Source organism: Crinia signifera, chromosome 4, assembly GCF_055691185.1.
Source record: "Crinia signifera chromosome 4, ASM5569118v1, whole genome shotgun sequence".
Classification (NCBI taxonomy): domain Eukaryota; kingdom Metazoa; phylum Chordata; class Amphibia; order Anura; family Myobatrachidae; genus Crinia; species Crinia signifera.
The window spans coordinates 66601387-66622330 of NC_139220.1; the positions used below are offsets into that span (position 1 = coordinate 66601387).

A 20944-nucleotide genomic window follows, 5' to 3' on the forward strand; every position below is an offset into this window, starting at 1 on the left:
ACCAATGTACTCAGTCACTTAGCTGTCTGTAGTCTTCAGAATAGGGAAAGCGATGCCCAGGAAATCCAATCACTCTGTCAGGATCTGTCAGCCAGCTCAGCTCCACTGCAAGCATTCCGAATGGCGCCAAAACAGAGTGAGGGAAGAGACCAAGTCCCTGCTGCTGCGGGGTCCGTGACTTTTGGCGCCAACCACCCCCAGACAGCCGCTCCCTTAGTAGGATCTCCTAGTTCCAGTATCTCCCCCTCAGCTGGGGACCACTTGGAACATGCCTGTAACACACTGCTGTCCTCTCATATAGGAGCTCGGTGTGTAAGCTCCGCAGAAAATGGCCACCGCCATCACGGAGCGCCTGTCCCCCATGATCCCCACCTAGCGTGAAACCGGTTTCAGAGCGCTCCGGAGCCCAGGCAGCTTCTTAAAAGAAGCTGTAAGCGCTGCACAGGGAGGCCAGACAGCGTCTCCCCTGTGCACAGCGAGCTGACAGGATGCGCCTCTGTCAGATCCTGCTGCGCTAGCAGTAAGAGGATTCACTAATGAGAATCCTCACACTGTGCCTACCTAGCTAGAGTGAAAAGTTAATAAAATAATAAAAAACCCTAACTACTCTAATCCTTTGGCTGCTCCCGCAGCCCTTTAGAATAGCACCCACTCCAGTGGGCACCTAACATGAACTGAAGAGTCTGGGATGCAGTAGGGGAGGAGCCTACCCTCTAAAGCTTTAGGATAGGTGCCTGGCTCCTACGGACCCTCCTACATCCCAATGTTGAGCTGTGTCACCAGGACCATTGAAAGAGAAATCAAGTGTGTTGACGTTATGCCGTGAGACAATCCACTTGAGAGGGGGGGTGGGAGAGGGGGAAGCAGTGAGGGAGAAGGAGATGAGATGATGGTCAGAAAGAAGAAAAGCCGAGATAGTGTAGTCAGTAAGGGAACAAGAGCAGGAGAAGACGAGAGGGAGGGAGAGGTAGTCCACTGAGATAGGCCAAGAGAGGAGCAGAGAGAGAGGAGTTTGGAGGTGCCAGGATCAGCGGGGTTATCCAAGGGGATATTAATGTCACCAAGAATGGAAGACAGGCGGCGAAGTTGTCAAGAAATTGGGAGATGGGGCCAGGGGGACGGTAGATTGCAGCGACACGGAGGTGGTAGGAGTAGTACAGATGGATGGAATGAGACTCAAAGGAGGAGAAGAGGAGAGAGGGTTCAGGGTGAATGACACTTTAGGTGCAGGAGGCTGAGAGGAGAAAACCCACGCTGCCACCTTGGCGACCGTCAGGCCTGGGGGTGTGAGAGAAAGAGAGGCCACCGTGGGAGAGAGCAGCTGGAGAGACAGAATCAGAGGTGGAGAGCCAGGTCTCAGTGATAGCAAGGAGGTGGAATGATCTAGAGATGAATAGGTCATGGATGGCAGGGAGTTTGTTGCAGATGGATCTGGCGTTCCATAGGGCACAGGAAAGCAGTGATCAAAACTTTGCATGTGTAATTTGGTATCTTTTGAAGAACTCTTTCCCTCTTCTTATAAGCATCCAAACACATAGGGTGAATTTTAAGAGTTTTACCATAATTTGCCCCTCCTGCATCATTTGGCCAAGTGGAAGTTTGTTCCAATAATCACTGGGACATCTCAAGGTTCTCCTTCGCTATTAGGGCAAACAAGTGCAACCACCTCTACCTCCTCTTCTATTCCAGCTATTTCTCTTGGGAACTTCAATGGTACAGTGAAGTACCCGAGGTAGGGATAACTCTTGTCACTCAAGCCCCAGATAGTCAGTCCACATAATCGCTTGATGGGGAAGTCAGACAGATTCTTTCGGTACCAGTTCTCAAACACAATGGACACTTGAGAACCACTATCTAGCAAAGCTATACATGGTCTTCCATTCAATGATGCAGGCGTATGGCCTAGCAGTCCTTCAGGAAAATGGCTCCATCCTGGGTTAGAGTTCCCCACAGTGTTAATGTTCACTTTCTTTAGAGGGCCAGTGTGGTGTACCCTGGTCCACCGCCTCAGTTTTCCGCCGGCTTCCCATTCTTTTGGCATGGTGAAGGAGACCTCCTCCTTCGCCACCTATGTGAACATTGTCTAGCGAAGTGCCCAACTTCTCCACAATTGAAACACTCTCCCTGCCTCCGAGCAGAGATATCTTCTGATATGGGTAGTCGTTCTGCAAGGTGGCCTTTCTGCATCTGGGACGATCTATTTCTGCATCTCCAACAGCTGGACAATCTGTTCCCCTTGTTTCTCCACAATCTTCATTAGCTCAGTGCCGGGAAGGGCAGCATCAGGCTTTGGCTGTACAACCTTGAATTTCTTGGTCACCATTTCTCTGGACTCGACTATAGCTTCCTCTTGCTTAACATCCTGAAGGAAGGTAGGTGATGTTTTCCCAAGTTGAGAATTTCTTATCTTCATTGCTACTGGGTCAAGGTACAAAGCTCCCATTAACAACTGTTGCATACGCATGTTGTCCACTTCTGCTAGGGATATCCCTTTCTTTGACACAATAAAATAAACAAGCTTGTCCAGCCGATAGATATACAGTTTCTGCACAATTTCTTCCCGGACTCCTGGTAAATGTGGCATAGCTGGTATAGAAGATCAGCAGCATCCCCTGCTATCCCATATTCCCGGTCCAGAGCCGCTAAGTACTCTTGAGCAATGGCTTGACAATTACTTCTCCTTACAGCTTGAATTAATTCTCCAGCTGGACCTCTCAGACCTCTCCAGCTGGACCTCTCTGATTTTGAGCCGCTGACAAGTCAGACACTTCCAGTGGGAAGAGACATAGGCAGGAGCCTATGAGATTGTAAAGGGGTCTTAAGATCGCCTGAAGCCACAGAGGCTCTCTCCCACTGTAATAACTGCACCACAGACCCTTGCCACTGTAAGGACATAGCACACCCAGCAGAGTGAGTGTGAGAGCACAGATGTTTTATGACATTCACCCTGGAAATGGAGATCAGAAAGCACATAGGCTACAAAGCCTATGTGATTGTAAAGGAGTTCTCCAAAACTGCCTGAAGCCCACCAAGGCTCCTTTCTGACACGTTTCTGCAGACAATTAAACAGATACTTTTGATCATTCCCACCCCCTTCTTTTTCACTGTACACAATGCAGAGAGACCGTAGATCCCACACAAGGGACCTACGGAGGTAAAGGAATCCCTAGAGGATCACCTGAACCCCTGTCGGGGATCTCACTGTAGTGACACGGCACTGGAAAAATCCCCATTAGATTGACCTCAAACAGGTGTATCGTTAAACACCAAGTAAAAGAGCATCATTTATCCCCAATGTAATCATTTAAAATAAAGCATTCAACCTTACAACGATTGTTTCAATCCAAATTCTTACACACCGATTAAAACACCACAAACAAGAATCCACACAATACAGAAGGCAGCGCTGTAGCCCACCCAATTTGTATCAAGATAGGAGGGTTTGGGAAACCATTAAGGCTCAGCAGCGCCTAAAAACATAGCAAACATCAAAGTGAGCAGAGTGATTTATCCCCTCTTTTCAGTTTACAGCTTTGCATGAGTTGTTAATCCTTTGCAGTAAAGTAGAACAATCCCAGTGTGAACAAGAGTATGCAGCAACAAATAGGAATTCCTCAGCATGTATCCTTGCTTAAGTGTATCCTGAGACTTGTAGTTCCACAGCTTTTATTTATCATCCGGGGAATATATTGGAGTATAACTTCAAATGCATGATGCTTGCTGCATATTTACCTGCCCTCCCATCTATCCCTAACTCTTCAGCCCTTGTGGCCAGACACAGTCCAAACCTCATGTGCCAGCGCTGGCTGTAAAGATAATGAAAAAACACGGTTCTCAAAATATAATAACAATGTATTAATATAAAAAATGAATAAAAGGTGAATCACTTTAGAACATAATGTCCATGACACACAATCATAAAATGCTATCACAGGGATAATGAATGTTAAATTTGGCTTTGAGCTGTTATGAAACCTCACTTAAATAACAGTTACTTATCTGCACACATGGGGATCACAAGACTTGAACTTGATTCCTCATTCAAGATGGCTGACTTGCAATGTGTCCTTCCTCAGAGGTGCTGAGGAAGGACAGTCACTTCACAGCACTCCACCTGCTCTGGAGTATTTCAAAAGTGTGATTTCTATCTAAATCAAGAATATTACTGTATGCCTTCTTGTACTGGGTCCCCTCTCCTAGACCTCTCACATAGCACAGTCTCTCTCCCAGGATACTCTTTGACCTCCTCTCCCTTGTGCACTGGGGGATTCCAGTCCTCCCACATACAAATCCGTTTTAGCTCCTCCCCCTTTTTACAGTGGCCTCCTGGGAGGTGTAGTTTCTCTTCCTGGAATGTTAAAAGAAAGTGTACATCTCTCTCCTTATTTATGTAGAATTATTAGTAGCCTATGGGTACTCAAGTCCAACTGCAGCACTCCCAGGGGTTACTAATTAAATTAACTTCTATGAGGAAGTCAGTAGGGGACTGGACTTAGGGAAATCTGTTGATGTAATACTGCTTGATTTAGTTAAAGCTTTTGATATGGTACCTCATAAAAGGTTATTAATGAAACTAGGTAATTTAGGGGATAAAATTTGTAATTGGATTAAAAACTGGTTACACAATCGGGGACAGAGAGTGGTGGTAAATGGCATACATTCCAGATGGGGTAAGGTCCGAAGTGGAGTCCCGCAAGGTTCAATATTGGGACCCACCTTGTTTATTAATATACATTAATGATATTGAAAGTGGCATAGGGCCTTATTATGGTTCACTCTAAGAGGTAAATTCCTTCTCAAATGGACAAAAACATGTGCACTGCAGGGGGGGGGCAGATATAACAAGTGCATAAATAATTAGATTTAGGTGGGGTTTTTCTTCAAAGTGAGATCTATATTGCAGTGTAGAAATAAAGTAGCCAGTATTTCCCTGCACAGAAACAAAATAACTCTCCAAAATCTAATTCTCTCTGCACATGTTACAACCCCCCCCCCCCCCCCCGCAGTGCACATGGTTTTGTCCATTTGAGAAGGAATTTGCTTCTGAGAGTGAACCAGAATTAGGCCCATAGTGAGTAAAATTTCAATATTTGAGGATGACACGAAATTGAGTAAGGAAATGAACTCAGGAGAGGATGTGGAAACACTACAAAGTGACTTAAATAAACTGTAAAGGTGGGTGGAAAGGTGGAAAATGCAGTTTAACGTTGAAAAATGTAAAGTAATTCATTATGGGAACAAAAATGAAAAAGCTACTTATAGGCTAAATGGAGTTATTATTGGGAATTCTGCTGTAGAGAAGGACTTGGGGGTCATCATAGATGAATAATTTGGCAAAAGTGCACACTGATCAAGTGCAGAAGCAAAAGCAAACTGGACATTGGCATGCAATAAAAGGTGTATGGATTCAAGGGGTGCCAATGTGATAGTGCCTCTTTACAAGGCATTGGTGAGACCACAATTGGAATATTGTGTTCAGTTCTGGGCACCACACCTTAAAAAGAACATAAATGAACAGGTACAGGTACAGAGAAGGGTGACTAAGCTAGTAAAAGGTCTTGAATCACTAGAATACAAAGATAGGTTAACCATGCTGAATATGTTTTCACTGGAGAAACAGAGGTTGAGAGGTGATATGATTAGTATGTTCAAATACAGGATTGGGAATCATATGGAACTGGGAGATGATTTGTTCACTAACAGGCCTATACTTAGGACATGCAGGCATGTACTGAGGCTCGAGGAAAATAATTTCCTTACTGAATTAAGAAGAGGATTCTTCACCATTAGAGCAGTAAAATTCTGAAACTCATTGCCGGTGGGGGTAATTACAGCAAGTACTGTTAATTAATTTAAATTAAAACTGGATGTATTTTTGCCCACTAAGGGAATCCTATAGATATGACTTACTCAAGTCAGTAGCTATAAGTTAGATAGGTTGAACTCGATAAACTAATGTATTTTTTCAGCCTAAATTACTACTACTGTAACTATGTTACTATGTATCACCACCAACAGATACAAGTGTGGTTGAAGGACAGAAAACAGAGAGTTGTAGTAAACGGAGTACAGTCAAAGGAGGGAAAGGTTACAAGTGGAGTACTCCAGGGATCTGTACTTGGACCGGTGCTTTTTAATATCTTTATTGGTGATATTGCAAATGGAATTGAGGGTAAAATGTGCCTTTTTGCAGATGACACAAAGGTATGCAACAGGGTAGACACACCAGGAGGGGTAAAACAAATGGTTGAGGATCTAGGTAGATTAGAGAAATGGTCAAGAGAATGGCAACTACAGTTCAATGCCAAAAAATGCAAAATCATGCACTTGGGTCTCAGAAATCCAAAGACTAAATATAGTATAAATGGCGCTATAATGGAAACTACTGAGGAAGAGAGGGATCTAGGTGTCACTATTTCAGGGGACTTAAAAGCAAGTAGGCAATGTAACAAAGCAATGAAGAAGGCAAGTCAGATGCTTAGTTGCATAGGGAGAGGTATCAGCAGTAGAAAGAAAGAAGAAATAATGCCACTGTATAGGTCATTGGTACGACCTCACCTGGAGTATTGTGTTCAGCTCTGGAGGCCATATCTCCAGAAGGATATAAATACATTAGAGACTGTACAAAGAAGAGCAACTAAAATGGTGCATGGCCTACATCACAAAACGTACCAGGAAAGACTAAAAGATCTTAATATGTATACTTTAGAGCAGAGAAGGGAAAGGGGGGACATGATAGAAACTTTCAAATATAGCAAGGGTTTTAACAAGGTACAGGTGGGAGACATTCTTCACAGGAAGAGGAGCAACAGAACACAAGGACATGCACTGAAACTAGACTGAGGAAGATTCAGGGGAAATGTGAGGAAGAATTACTTCACAGAAATAGTAGTAGATAAGTGGAATAGCCTACCATCAGAGGTGGTAGACGCAGAGTCCCATGCATGCCCCTGCCCACGGATTATCCAGATTTGTGCATACGCACTATGTAATCTAATGGATGAACAGTGAAAAACCGGGGGGGACTACACAGCTTTGCGGGAGGGTAATGTAAAAAATGGGAGCCTCCTGCTAATTGAGGGAGGGAGGCCAAGGCTGCTATAATCACAGATATTTCTGCCAGGTTAGTAATGACCACTGAGGTCCCTGGGGAAGAAGGGGAGTTGCCCATGAGTGCAGGTCGCACGGGTGAGAAGGGGCAGCAGGTGAAAAGCGAGGGTGGTGCGGGTGAGAAGTGTGCGGCGTGGTTGAAAGAAGGGGAGGGGCGGGCGCGCACTCAGCTTCCCCAGGCTGGATGTTAGGGACAGAGGATGCCAAGGAGTAGGAGCTGCAGGAGAGGAGAGCTAACCTCCCAGTGTTTAACAGGTACCTTTCTTCTTTTCAAACTTATTTGTGGCACAGCATATGACACCTCCTCATCAGCCTCAGCACTCAGTCAGGAAACTTCTCCCTGCAGAGCCCTCACATCTCCATCGGCCATATTTGTACCCCCTAGTGAAGCCTCTCTAAGTACACCCCGTGCTCGCAGCCACTGCACAGTGGCAACAAGTTGAAAAGCCCTATCTTTATAATGGGGCATGTTTCTCTAAATAAAAAAAAACCTGTAACTATCTGAAAAACCTTAACTCCAAAAGACACTACACTGGGACTAGCTCTATCTAATAAAACAAACCCCAAGTCTTAATTATTCCTCTACCCTGAATAATGCCTTTCCAAATATCCCTTCATAGACAATATGGAAAATCCATGTCAAAAAGCCAAACACAGGACGTTTAAACTTTAGGTTACAGTACTTCCCAATTCCTTATTTTTTACTATTTTGCCCTTAAATTTAGCATACAGCTCCGGCTGGCGTGTCTACGTGTTTATGCCAAATTTTAGCTCAGTACATTCCATCACTTTTGAGGTGTAGCCCCTCAAACACCATGCCCCATCTCATAAGTTCCCATTGGGAGAATTCCATTTGTTTGATTCAGCCTTAATATAAGGGCACGACCGTGCCCTTATAATATAAGCTATCCAGTCGCAAACTGCAGAACTTAGTGGTACATAATAAAACAATAACTGTCTCCATGTTTCAAGCCCCCCATACCTGCAACTTCAATGTCTGTCCACTTCAGTGCTCCCCACTACCTTCAATGTCCCATCTCCCCCCAGCAGCAAATTACCATTGTGAGCATGCACATTGCTGTTTGCAGCCTGAGGAGCACCTATAGAAATGAAGCTGACAGAGCTGCCTGGATTCTCTAATTATATCACTTTGTGGGTGAGAGAGGCACCAGCCTTCTGCCACTATTCTACTTACTTCCTGGAGTGTGGCTGTAGGCACCCCAGCCTAGCCTCCATTTAATGTCTGGCTCTTCAGCAGAGATTTGGGAATTGGTGTGCTGCCACCGCTGCACAGACATAGCTTACCGCTGCACAGGCCTGCTCTCCTAGTCCTTTAGACTCGGTTGTACTTCCTGGCACACCCCCTGACAGGCCCCGGCAGGGTAAACTGTACCTGCTCCCCCCACCTCTCGGCGGCCCTGGTTGTCCCTCCCCACAGTTTTTATATTTTAGCATGTTGTATTTTAGAATGAATTTACTATTATTTATTAGCAAAGTTTTTTATTCAAATATTTAACAAGAGAAAGTATACAGATTCTTATTGGTGCAGCCTCAGTTGTTTTAGAAGCTTGTTTTTGTACAGTACACTGCACATTCTCACATTTGGAAGCTGCAACCAATTGATTTGAATATGGTATGCCACAGTTACTAATAATTTTCATGTTTTTCTGTACATTCTTGAAAAAATATTTTGATGAATTTGTAGTTCACAGGTGGTTCCATGTGTCTTTCTTTCTTAATTCAGAAAATTGCTATTCAAAACATGTTTATAATAAAATGTTGTAAGAGAAAAGAAGGAAAGGGACTGTTTGATGGGGAATGCACTAAAGAATATACAGAATTAAAATATAACCTTTACTGGTTTATTAAATATTTCCTATATCTCAATAAGGAAAGTTTGACACAGCAGTGAAAAATGAAGGTAAAATCATGGACATACAAACACGAACAGTAGATGTGTATAAAGAGAGAAATTAGTGTGTTTAAAATTTACACAGAGACCAGTCTGAGAGATGACTTGTTATATTATAGCCTGTGAGTGGTTTGCATAGGTATTGGACCCCTTCAGAGTGTGTTGTTATATGTGTAGTAACATATACACTGCATTTCACAATGGATGTTCCCAGAGTTCACTTCCAATATAGTGTAACAGGGTTTATCACTGTCTATATACTGTATAGTGGAACTTTGGTGCCATCTGCTGGACATTCAGCAGTATTGCATATAATTTTTTACTGATATGTAGCTAGGTAGCTATCAGAAGTGCATTTAGCAGGCATATAAGCCTGATCATAAGGCATACAGTAAAATATATATATTGGGACTAGGTAGTGGATCCTGGAGTCCCACCGCTGGGCTCTCTCAGGCACCTTCCTGCTGGACATTCAACTCCAATAAGATTAAAAAGAAATCCACCTTTTTCCCTGACAGTCAAATATGCCCAGCGGTACAAATCTACCAAGAACTTGTATCCAAAGAATTTGATGATATCTTAAAAAACAAGAGAGGATACAAGGACAATATCAATAAACAGGAAAGACTAGCCCTATCGGAAATTACAAAGTGGAACGATGTAATCATTAAGCCTTCCAATAAAGGTGGAAACATAGTCTTATGGCCAAGAACAATGTACCTGGATGAATTAAATTGACAACTGAGTGAGAACGATTGCTATAGAAAATTAATATTCAACCCAAGCAATCAGTTCACCATACAATACAACAGAATTGTACAGACTGCATATAACAACAATATTATCTCTAAGAGTGACTTTAACTTCCTGAAAATGGAAAAGCCAAAAACCCCAACCAGGTACCTGCTCCCGAAAGTTCACAAGAACTAAAGAAAACCCCCCGGGAGACCGATCCTATCGGGAATAGGCAGCCTAACAGAAAAGGCGAGCACCTATGTGGATCAATACCTAAGAGGACATGTAACGGCTTTACCCTCCTACGTCAAAGACACAACAGACGTTCGTCTCAGTTAATACTAGAGTGTGGTTGGTCTCCTGCGATGTTGAAAGCCTGTACACCAGCATCAGCCCAATACTTTCTGAGGATGATAACACATTCTGACTTCAATGAATTACTCATTGAATTACTAGAATTTATACTCACCAGGAATTTCTTTGTATGCCAAGAATCCCATTACCTCCAGGTGAGAGGGACGGCAATGGGGACGGCTTGTGCCCCCACATACGCCAACCTCTACCTGGGGTGGTGGGAAAAGGAGGTGGTATTCCAAGAGACCATGGAAAAATACACAGAAAATATCTTGATGTACTTCAGGTACATCGATGATATCCTCCTCCTATGGGAAGGTGATCAGGGACAGTTGAAAGAATTTCTATCCATTCTCAATGACAATCAACTGAACCTAAATTTCACCTCAGAAATGAGCCAGAAGGAAATTAACTTCCTAGACCTAAAGATCCAAATAAACGAAGAAGGTTCCATCCTCACAGATCTCTATCGCAAAAAGACAGTATTCTCCACTCAGAAAGTTCACACCTACCTGCTACAATTAGAGCAATCCCAAAAGGGGAACTCATGAGAATCAAAAGAAATGTCTGAGATCCTGAAACTTTTCAGATTCGTGAACAAGAACTGAAAAATCACTTTAAAAGAAGGGGATACAGCAATAGGCTTGTCAGAAGAGCTATTAGACAAGTTGAAGATCTCCCTCGTGAAACCCTTCTACAACCAAGAGTAAAAAACAAAACTGATTCCCTACGATTTATAGGTACTTACAAAGTACACTGGAAGGAAATTAATAAAATCCTCCAGAAACATTGGGATGTACTCAGAACGGACAAAGACCTGAATACCATCTTGCCACTAAAAGCACAGACAAGTTGGAGAAGATCTCAAAACATCAAAGATCACCTGGTCCAGAGTCATCTCTCCAAAGTCTGTGAACCAAGATTTAATAGAAAGGGCTCAACAAGCTGCGGTCATTGCAAAGCATGCAAATACATGACTCCCACAGAGGAATTCTTTGATAAAAACTCAAAGAAGTGGAATACCAATACCATCGGGACAGTTTACCATCTGGAATGTCCCTGCGGCAAAATCTATGTGGGAAAAACATCAAGACCACTGAAGGTCCACGTTTTAGAACATGTGGGGACAATTTGTAATGCCCACACAGACTCCTTAAAATTCAAAGCTCTCACCACAGTGGCAAAGCATTTTCTACGGAACCACGATGGAAATCCATCTGGACTCAAGGTTTTTGGCATTAAACACATAAATCTGGGCATACGAGGTGGAGACCTAGATAAACAGCTTCTACAATTCAAAACAAAAATGATTTTTCTGTTGGATAGTCTTTTCCCGAAAGGACTTAACGAAGCAAACAGCTATGCATCCCTTCTCTGAAAAACTAGAAACGATATTTCTCACTTTTCAATTGAGATTCAACTCCTTTTCCTCTTTTTCTTGTGTCCCCCCTCCCTTTACCCCCCCACCCCTTTTTTCAGACTGAGGAGATTAATAAAATCCTGGATAAAAATCTAAAAACTATTTATCTAAATTTATACATCTTTGAGAGGAAAGACACCAAAAAGACCACTGTCCATCAAGAAGACCATCAAGAAAGCCATCATAACGAATGAGGAAAACCTACCCAGAGATGTACAAATACCCTCCCTTCTTTCTCCCCACCCCTCCCCATTAAACAAAATATCTTTGACACATGTCATCATATCCCTACAGTTGCTTTACCAATGTCATCACTCCACGTACCATTCATACAATGGTGCACTCCAAGAAGAATACATGCATCAATACCATAGCAATACTATGCATACATATTTTCCTTTCTGCTCTCTTTTTATACCTACAAGAAAGTAAACTCACTATGGTACTATACAAATACATCTGTATCTTATAACATATAACAGAAGATAACAGTTTTTGCTCATCACAAAATAACGATGTATCATATATGACCCTGAATCAAGATTTCATCCAAATTCACGTCACCAAAACACGAATACTTACCTACTGTAACACACATTCTATCCACATTCACACTTTTTAACCAATACCAATACTTACCTAATACAAACCTGATCTGAATCTACATTACCTGAAATTCACAAATACTTACCTTTTTCTTCCTTCACAAACTGGCTAATTTATTGTTTCTTCATAAACAATTACACCATTATGGATGGATAGATAGATAGATAGATAATATATATATATCCAAGTTCACCCTTTTCTTCAAAATTATTTGACTCTCTCTATGATAGAGATCATTATTCTCCTCACCTTATTAATGGGAGTACACCTAATATATTTTGTCACGTTTTTTCTTTTCACGTTATCTTTGCAGTGATCACAGTTTTCTCACAACCCCCCCTTTTCTCTCCCCCCTTCCCCTCTCCTCTCCCCCCTCCCCTATACATAATACTGTATAAAAATATGTATATCATATCTAGAAAAATATAGATACACACAAACCCAATTTTTGGATCACTTGTATTTGGTTATAAAAGATAATCACAAAGCATGCACCCAGGAATATGTATAAGGATTAATCATACCTCCCAACTTTGATGGACCAGGAGGCGGGACACTGCTGATGCGCGCCGCAGGCGTACCTAAATTTTCCAGGGCATGGCCTATACTTGCAGCTCTTCCGTGTAATTTTGACGCTATGGGGGCATGACCCAGAGGCTCTGTGAGCCTCTAGCCATGCCCCCAGCCTATTAAGACATAAATGGAGAAATAAGCACTATAACACAATACTTTATTAGCAATACAGATACAATATGGAGGATGAACAATTGGTAACATCACTGAAACAACATTATAAAATACCCTGATAAATTCCATTCATGGATCAAATGGAACTTTAGGGACTAAAGACAAAAGAAATAGTAATACGAAATTGATACTCGAAATTAATTACAATGATAAAAACCCGTTTTTGCAGAAATGATTAAAGTATACTAATTCCCGGGTTAGGGCTGAGAATAATAATATCATGACACTTCCGGGTAGTCCCGGGTAAGTCCAATGATTGGACACTGGAGTCAGATGCTACATCACCTGACCGCCCACGTGATCTGCAATACTGATCACATGGGCGAGAATAGACAGAGCCCGAGATGACGCCGGACAATCACATGGTGTGACGCAGAGATCATGTGATGCGGGTTGCCGCCCACGTGACCCTACTGCGGACCATACAGACGGGGATAGACAAAGCCCGGGATGACGCAGGACAATCATGTGACGCGGCGTGCAGACCACGTGACGCGGGACGCCGCCCACGTGATGCAAACAGGGGCGGGATTAACACCAAAGGAGGGGGTAATTACTCATGATAATGAGATCGAACAGGTCCAAGATTGGACATATTACACACGTGATACTCAGTCAGCATTCTGATTGGTGAACCATTATGAATAAATATGAGCCAGCTGGGACAATCAGGTAGGCCTTGACAAAGTTGTTTTCAGACAGTGAAACAAGCACGTTGGCATAGACCCAGTCTGAGATACTTGATAACCTTACTAGAAATGTGATTGTTTGTTTGTAGCATTATTCTTAAACGGTCCCTGTAAGGCAGAAAACTAGATGTGGAAGGTGCCTGAGAGAGCCCAGCGGTGGGACTCCAGGATCCACTACCTAGTCCCAATATATATATTTTACTGTATGCCTTATGATCAGGCTTATATGCCTGCTAAATGCACTTCTGATAGCTACCTAGCTACATATCAGTAAAAAATTATATGCAATACTGCTGAATGTCCAGCAGATGGCACCAAAGTTCCACTATACAGTATATAGACAGTGATAAACCCTGTTACACTATATTGGAAGTGAACTCTGGGAACATCCATTGTGAAATGCAGTGTATATGTTACTACACATATAACAACACACTCTGAAGGGGTCCAATACCTATGCAAACCACTCACAGGCTATAATATAACAAGTCATCTCTCAGACTGGTCTCTGTAAATTTTAAACACACTCATTTCTCTCTTTATACACATCTACTGTTCGTGTTTGTATGTCCATGATTTTACCTTCATTTTTCACTGTTGTGTCAAACTTTCCTTATTGAGATATAGGAAATATTAAATAAACCAATAAAGGTTATATTTTAATTCTGTATATTCTTTAGTGCGTTCCCCATCAAACAGTCCCTTTCCTTCTTTTCTCTTACATTGTATATTTGACTGTGAGGAACAGCACCCCCAAAAGTTATACCAAAATTAGGGGTCTCTCCAAAAACACCACTTACAACCAACGTTGTGCAGACGCGTAACTCGCTCCCTAGAGGAGCAAAAAAATCCTATAATAAAATGTTCCAATTTGTTTCTTATTAGAGGATATTTATGGAAATGGTACTCTTCCGTTCAACACTTCACACATCTGGCAGCCTAGAATGAGAGAGGTAAGAATATTCGTTATATCACCAGTTTCAATAACACAATATACAGTATGCTGAAATTTATGATGTTGCGTGTAATTAAAAGCACCATCAATTTCATATAAAAAATAAAATAAAAAAAACTGGATATTAATATCAAATGTTATATGAAATAAAAATCTTTTAAGGTTTTTTTGATAATGTTGTTCTTAAAATCATATTACTGATACACCAATCTTGCACAGATTTTATTATTATGGATAGCAGGGGACCTGTAGATTTAATAGTTGTGCATTTCTTAGATGAAGGGAAGTGGATTCAGCACATACTCAGTTTAACCCCTTTGCTGGTAATCCCGAGAATTTTCCAGGCTATGCCTTACTGCCCAGACTGGTAAAACCTGGCAATTCTCAGGATTACAGCTGGTTAGAGCCGCGCAGCGCCACTGAGCTGATGGCTGAAATCAGCTTTAGCACTGCCCGGCTTCGACTGCTCGGCGGAACGTCCCCTTCCCCTCCCCCAGCTATGGGACAGTCTATGACTGTGCAGCAACATCACACCAGTTGCCGGGGGCAGGGCCGGGTTGACAGGGGGCAGGACTGGGCAGCGGCTAATACACAGTTCACCGGCACTGCCCGGACCTAGGGACACAGTGGTGTTTTTTTTTTTAGGGAGTGCTATCCAGGGAAAACTCGCCCAGTGGGGAGCGCTCCCTAAAAAAACAACCCACCACTGAAGGGGTTAACTTGGAATTTAGATACACCTGGGAATAAGGAATGCAGCAATAATTTAACAAGAGATAACAAGTATTCCCAAATAGAGGCTCACTCAGGTTTACTCTTAATCTATTAACAGAAAGTCGCAAGTTTGCTTTGAGGTGGCCACAAGTTGTTTAAAACGTAACTTTAATTTTTATATAACATAGGTTGAGAAGAGAACTTTGTTTCCAGCCACAGTTATTAAAATTGACTATGTAGGCTGCCTTGCTTACAAGATCCCCTGTTTGATGGGGGGTGGGAAAAATATGGAGCACAGCCAGGCCGGTATACAATGGTATGGTATACCGACACTTCTCCACTGTGAGTCATTTTTGTTTAAAAGTAATAGGAGTGTGCAGACTAGTGTCTGCACACTGCTATTACTATATGTAGCGTTGTGGGGGGCGTGGCCAAGACCAGCATGGAGTAGGAGCGTCCCGCCACGGCCCTGCAGCAGAGTTTGTAAGCCGCCATCATCGCACCCTCCGTCTGCCTGTCAGGCTCCACTCCTGTCCTCCCAAATGCCCGGACCACACGGTGCACCGGATCTGGCTCTCCTGACCCCGCTGCAGCATCTGAACAAGACGTAACACCTGCTGCTGCTCTCCCAGGACAGTGCTGTCCACAACAAGCTCAGTGAGCCCCCATTTTGGGCCTTCCACCGGACCCTATTACTAAGGTACCTGTGTACTACTAGGGGAGGTCTTGATACCACCAGTCTCCCAGGGACAGTATATACGGTATAAGTCTGATACCCGCATGACCACAGCAGTGGCTGTATGCTGCATGATGTATGCTCTCCCTGGCGCTGTCCCTCCTTTTCTCATTCTCCTTGTCGCTGTCCCTCCTCTCTCGCTCTCCATCGCTTTCCCTCTTTCACTCTCTCCCCATCATTGTCCGTCATGCTCTCTCCCCATTGCTGTCCCCTCACCCCATTGCTGTCCCTCCTATCTCTTCCCACCGCTCTCACCTTCCCCACTGCTGGACCTCCCTCTCTCCCAATCCCTCCTTCTTTCTCTTCCTGATGCTGTCTCTCTTTCTTTAGCTCCCCGACATTGTCCCTGGGTGGGGCCCTTTAAGTATTTTGCTACGTAGCCCATGTTCTAGTTACGCCCCTGGTGGTAGCTTCAGCTGTGCTTTAGCAGCCGTAAGCACCATAGAAGTGGCAGCTTAGAACAGCGGCCTGTGATGTCCACATTCTCATGGCTCTGCCATGTGATGTCCACATTCTCATGGCTTGTCCTGTAGTGTATAAGGATACACTACAGGACAAGCCCCTTTTTAAGTGACCACGCCCCTTTATAGGTGAACATGCCCCTTTTAAAGTAGTCATGCTTCCTTGCCCCAAGCGCCCTATTTTTTGCATACCCCCACTTCTAAATTTCCACTTCGAGCACTGAGCACAGTTGTAAGATGGCGCCCCTTGTGTTGATCTTACAATTAGACCAATGTAGCCTTACAATATTTACTTTTCTCAAAAGCATGTAAATGAAGTCCGTATATTTCAAATATTTATTAAAAAGTCTTTTATTCAAACAATTGTGGCAATATTTACAGATAACAATGGAGCTCTTTATGGAATTTCAGACGCTTGAAAACAGCAAACAGCAATACCCAATGCGTTTTGTCCCCTTCTGGGACTTCATCAGGGGCTGCTAAAGGTTAACATATAAAAACATATGCATTAAAAATTATTTTCAACATAATAAAATATGTATTTCTGACATTATTCAAACATACAATAGTTTCTGTACAGACTTCACATTTGCATAGTGATATACAGTAGTGAATGAATAGACTCTACAATCATGATATATTCACATGAGAGATGTACTATGAAGATGGAGGTGGGAACAGGTGAACAAAAAGAGGAAGATCATATAGATGAAAAAAACATATGGACGCAATATTTCATACATGTAATTACATACATATAGACATTTATTTCAGACAATTTCTCACAATAAGAGTAGTCAGTGTATAAGACATTTTTAGATATGGCATACTTCATGCTTCTCTTAAAAATTGAACTACAGTATAGGAAATTTATTTTTTTCTCAAAATGTAAACAAAAGTAAAAATAAAAATACCATAAGCAAATAAGTCTTTGTTTAAATACATTTTTCTTCTTCTCTACCAAGGAGGATGTGGATACTACTCAAATATCACTCCTCCTACTCATTAAGTAGATATTCACCTTTTTCAAGGTGTATCTGCTGTTGGGTCACAGTGGATTTTTATACCCTCACCGATATGGTGGGTGGGAGGGAGCTACGGCAATTAATTAAATAATTAACCCAATCCTAAATAAAAACATATATTTGACAACATGGATCTATGAGCAGGAGACAGGTATACACAAGTAGCAATCTAAAACCAAAAAAGCTGATTTTGAAGAGAAAAGAGGTAGAGCAACGCTGGCTGCGTTTCCGGAAATCCGGAAGTGACGTGTTCCGTCTATTGGAATGCACAGCACTTCCGGTTACCATGGAGATGGAACGCAAACATCTCCTTAGACTGGAGCTGGTGCGGCGGCAGGGCTCCTTCTCCACATTGTGTTGCATTATGTCATCTTATCTAAGGGGCAGCGCGGCACCTGGGGAATATATTTTAGGGAGAAAAATATAACAAGGAAATTAAAATAGTGTTTAATGAATACAAAAGAGCGGTGGCCATTTTGGAAGAGGGTATAAAACAAACTTTGTGTGTATGTATATATATATATATATATATATTAAAAGTGGGGGGAGTGTGGTCCTTTTTCTGCGCTGGTTTGTGAGCTGCACTTCTACCATACCTAGCTGTTAATATAGGTACCAGGTGGGAAAGATGAAAGGAAGAAGGGATAGATGTGCGTCTGTCTATTTCACCACTTTTGTACATTAATGATCATACATAAGATACATACATAAGATTTGTGTTTATTCTCATTTACAATGACAAAGTATCAATAAAAATGAGTTTGTACAACATTTGATGCTGGTTACAGATTCAGATACAATCTTGTTTAAGTGAATGACATCAGATCCAACTTCAAGATGTGCAAAACTTCTTAGGATACGAAACCCTACGCGTTTCGTCCCTTAGGACTTCATCAGGGGTAAATGGGGATCTGAATGGTGAAAAATATATATATATGCCGTGAGTTATATGGTTTGACATCTATGCATATGTATGTTTTTAAGTCCCTTTTTTAAAAAGATTATAATTAGGGACGCATAACATTAAATTGGGGGAGGAAAGGGAGGATGGAGGTTAGAAAGATCCGATGAGGTGGTGAAAAAAGAAGAAGAGAAGACAATTGAGAGGCAACGTGATTCAGATCAATATGGTGTTACCAAAGGAGGTCCAAAATAGGTGGGGTGTGCCAAGAGTTGTATGTAATTTTGGCAAAATAACCCTTGTCCTAGATAGATATCCTAAAGTGGTTAAGATTTAAAAAGAGTGTGAGAACCGATTTAGTGAAGGTTCAATAGTTATGTAATCAAATAGATCGACCCAGAGAAATAGTGGGGAAAACTCCCCGTGTGTGGGTCCTAGACAGACATTCTATAGTGATTAGGATTTGCAAAGAATGTGAGAACCAATTTAATAAAAGGTTCAATAGTTATATAGTCAAATAGATCAACCAAGAGAAAAATTGGGAAAAAACTTCCCGTGTATAGGTATTCAATCTATTGTATGTGATATCCAGTCAAACACCTTAATAGTGAAGAGAGAATAGGGTGTAGGCTCTACATACCCAATCTGAGATGTACCATAAAGATACATTTCTTCCAACAGCAAGAATGGATCTAAAGAGTTACTGGCCACGTCAGTTTTGATAAAACCTCTGTCCTGCAGAGGTATAGGACTTCAAAAAGCCCTATGGGTGAATATAATGATCATTAGCTATATCAAAATCATACAGTACATGCAATTTTATTATTGTGGGTGGGAATCACACCCTGGGAATACACATACCAAATTCTGCTGGTAATAGCTTGAGGTAAACTGCTCAACCATAGGGGTCACTTCCACATATGTGTGGTTAAAAAAATACTAAAAATAAATGAATGTTGTACTTAATAAACAATCCTCTCATTGTATGATTCTATTAAAAATGAACATGACGCTCTATGCATGACTGGGAATTTCCATATTCTGTATGGAATATACATTCATGCAGGAGCATAATATATGGGACCAAATTGAGGGTTTTCTAGATGCTAGCTGTTTATGAGCCATTAGATACAATTACTTAGTGTGAGATGGTACAAATCCCTACTCAGATGATGATATATTAATACATAATAGTACAGTGTAATGACACATCATGATTAATGTTAAACCGGAATTATAAAGGGCCAATAGTCAATCAATGGTAACTTAAAGTACATACCAGTGTCAGATGGTAATCAATAATTCATTATTAATGCTACATGGCTGTAACTTATAGTGCGTAGCAATTTATAATCATAGTACATACCTAATGTCTGATGCTGATTAATGATACATAGTTGTAATTTATGATACCTAACAGTTCATAATCATGGTACATGACAATGGAACATAATATAGAAATTCAGCAGAGTACATGAACATGTGGAAATTCCATATATATATCCATCCTTAGTGTGTCTAAAACACTAATCCAGTGTACTACAAGACATATATGGCAGAGTGTAGCTAAAGCACTCTACCAGTGCAACTGCAGTGTGACAAGTCATTGATATCAAACATAATGTACAAAGTATAACTTGGGCAACATAATATATGGTACCAATAAAGTGCAACCTACCGAAAGAGATATAGTAAGCCTCCAACTCCTGTGGGTGTGCAGCGAGATCTACTAGCTCACCTGCATGGGTTTAAATACCCTCGTCTATCCTGACATCACTTCCTGTAGGACTCAACAGAGGTATACCCATTAACTACGTTTCCTAGCATGTCCTAGTCTCAGTAGGTGACAGATGGGTATGGTATATACCTACGTTACATATATATATATATATATATATATATATATATATATATATATATATATATATATATATATATATATATATATTAGGGCGGATTGAAAAAAATGAAATTGAGAAATTCAAAATCGGCTAGTGTGGGAAAGTTGTGACTTGACCTGAATAAGAAACGTGCAAAAGCTTTTTGATCTGGGTCAACATCTTCTGTTCTGGCAAGAGGCCTGAAGTTTCACTTTTTTGGTGAAAATGACGAAAACTGTGATGATGCTCCGATCTAGTTAAAATTATGTCATGATATCTTGGAGTGGTTTATTAATATACTTTAGCTTAGTAAAAGAGAGTACGAGCTTGTCCTAGTGCAAAGTGACTGACTTTGGTGGAAGATAAAATCCCTGATAAATAACCCATTTTCATGGTTTCAATTGTGAATATGGTGTTTTCTCCGGAACGTGTTTTTTTTTTTTTATTTATTTATTTTTTGTAGAGAATGCTCTGTAATTGATGTGATCAAGAAAAGAAACTTGGTGAAAAAAACAGGGTAAATCCATTTTGTTTGCCTTTAGTAGAATAGTGCACCTATGTGTCTTCTAAGGTCCAACAAACGCTTTACTGAATGCTACAGTAAATTCAGTAACAATGCATTACACTCTGTTCTTTAGGTGCAGGATTTAAAACACTTCTATTTATTGTATTGTCAGATTATTTATTTGAAAACAGTTTGCA

General features: G+C 41.5%; 1 protein-coding gene across 3 annotated transcripts in view; it reads left to right on the forward strand.

Moving 5' to 3' along the window:
- Positions 1-20944, forward strand: part of SLC23A1 (solute carrier family 23 member 1) — a 514139-nt gene that overhangs the window by 108487 nt on the left and 384708 nt on the right. For all 3 annotated transcript variants that reach the window (XM_083181818.1, XM_083181819.1, XM_083181820.1), the window contains exon 4: positions 14459-14526. In XM_083181818.1, the coding sequence (XP_083037944.1) occupies positions 14459-14526 (68 nt within the window). The remainder of the gene's footprint in view (positions 1-14458; positions 14527-20944) is intronic.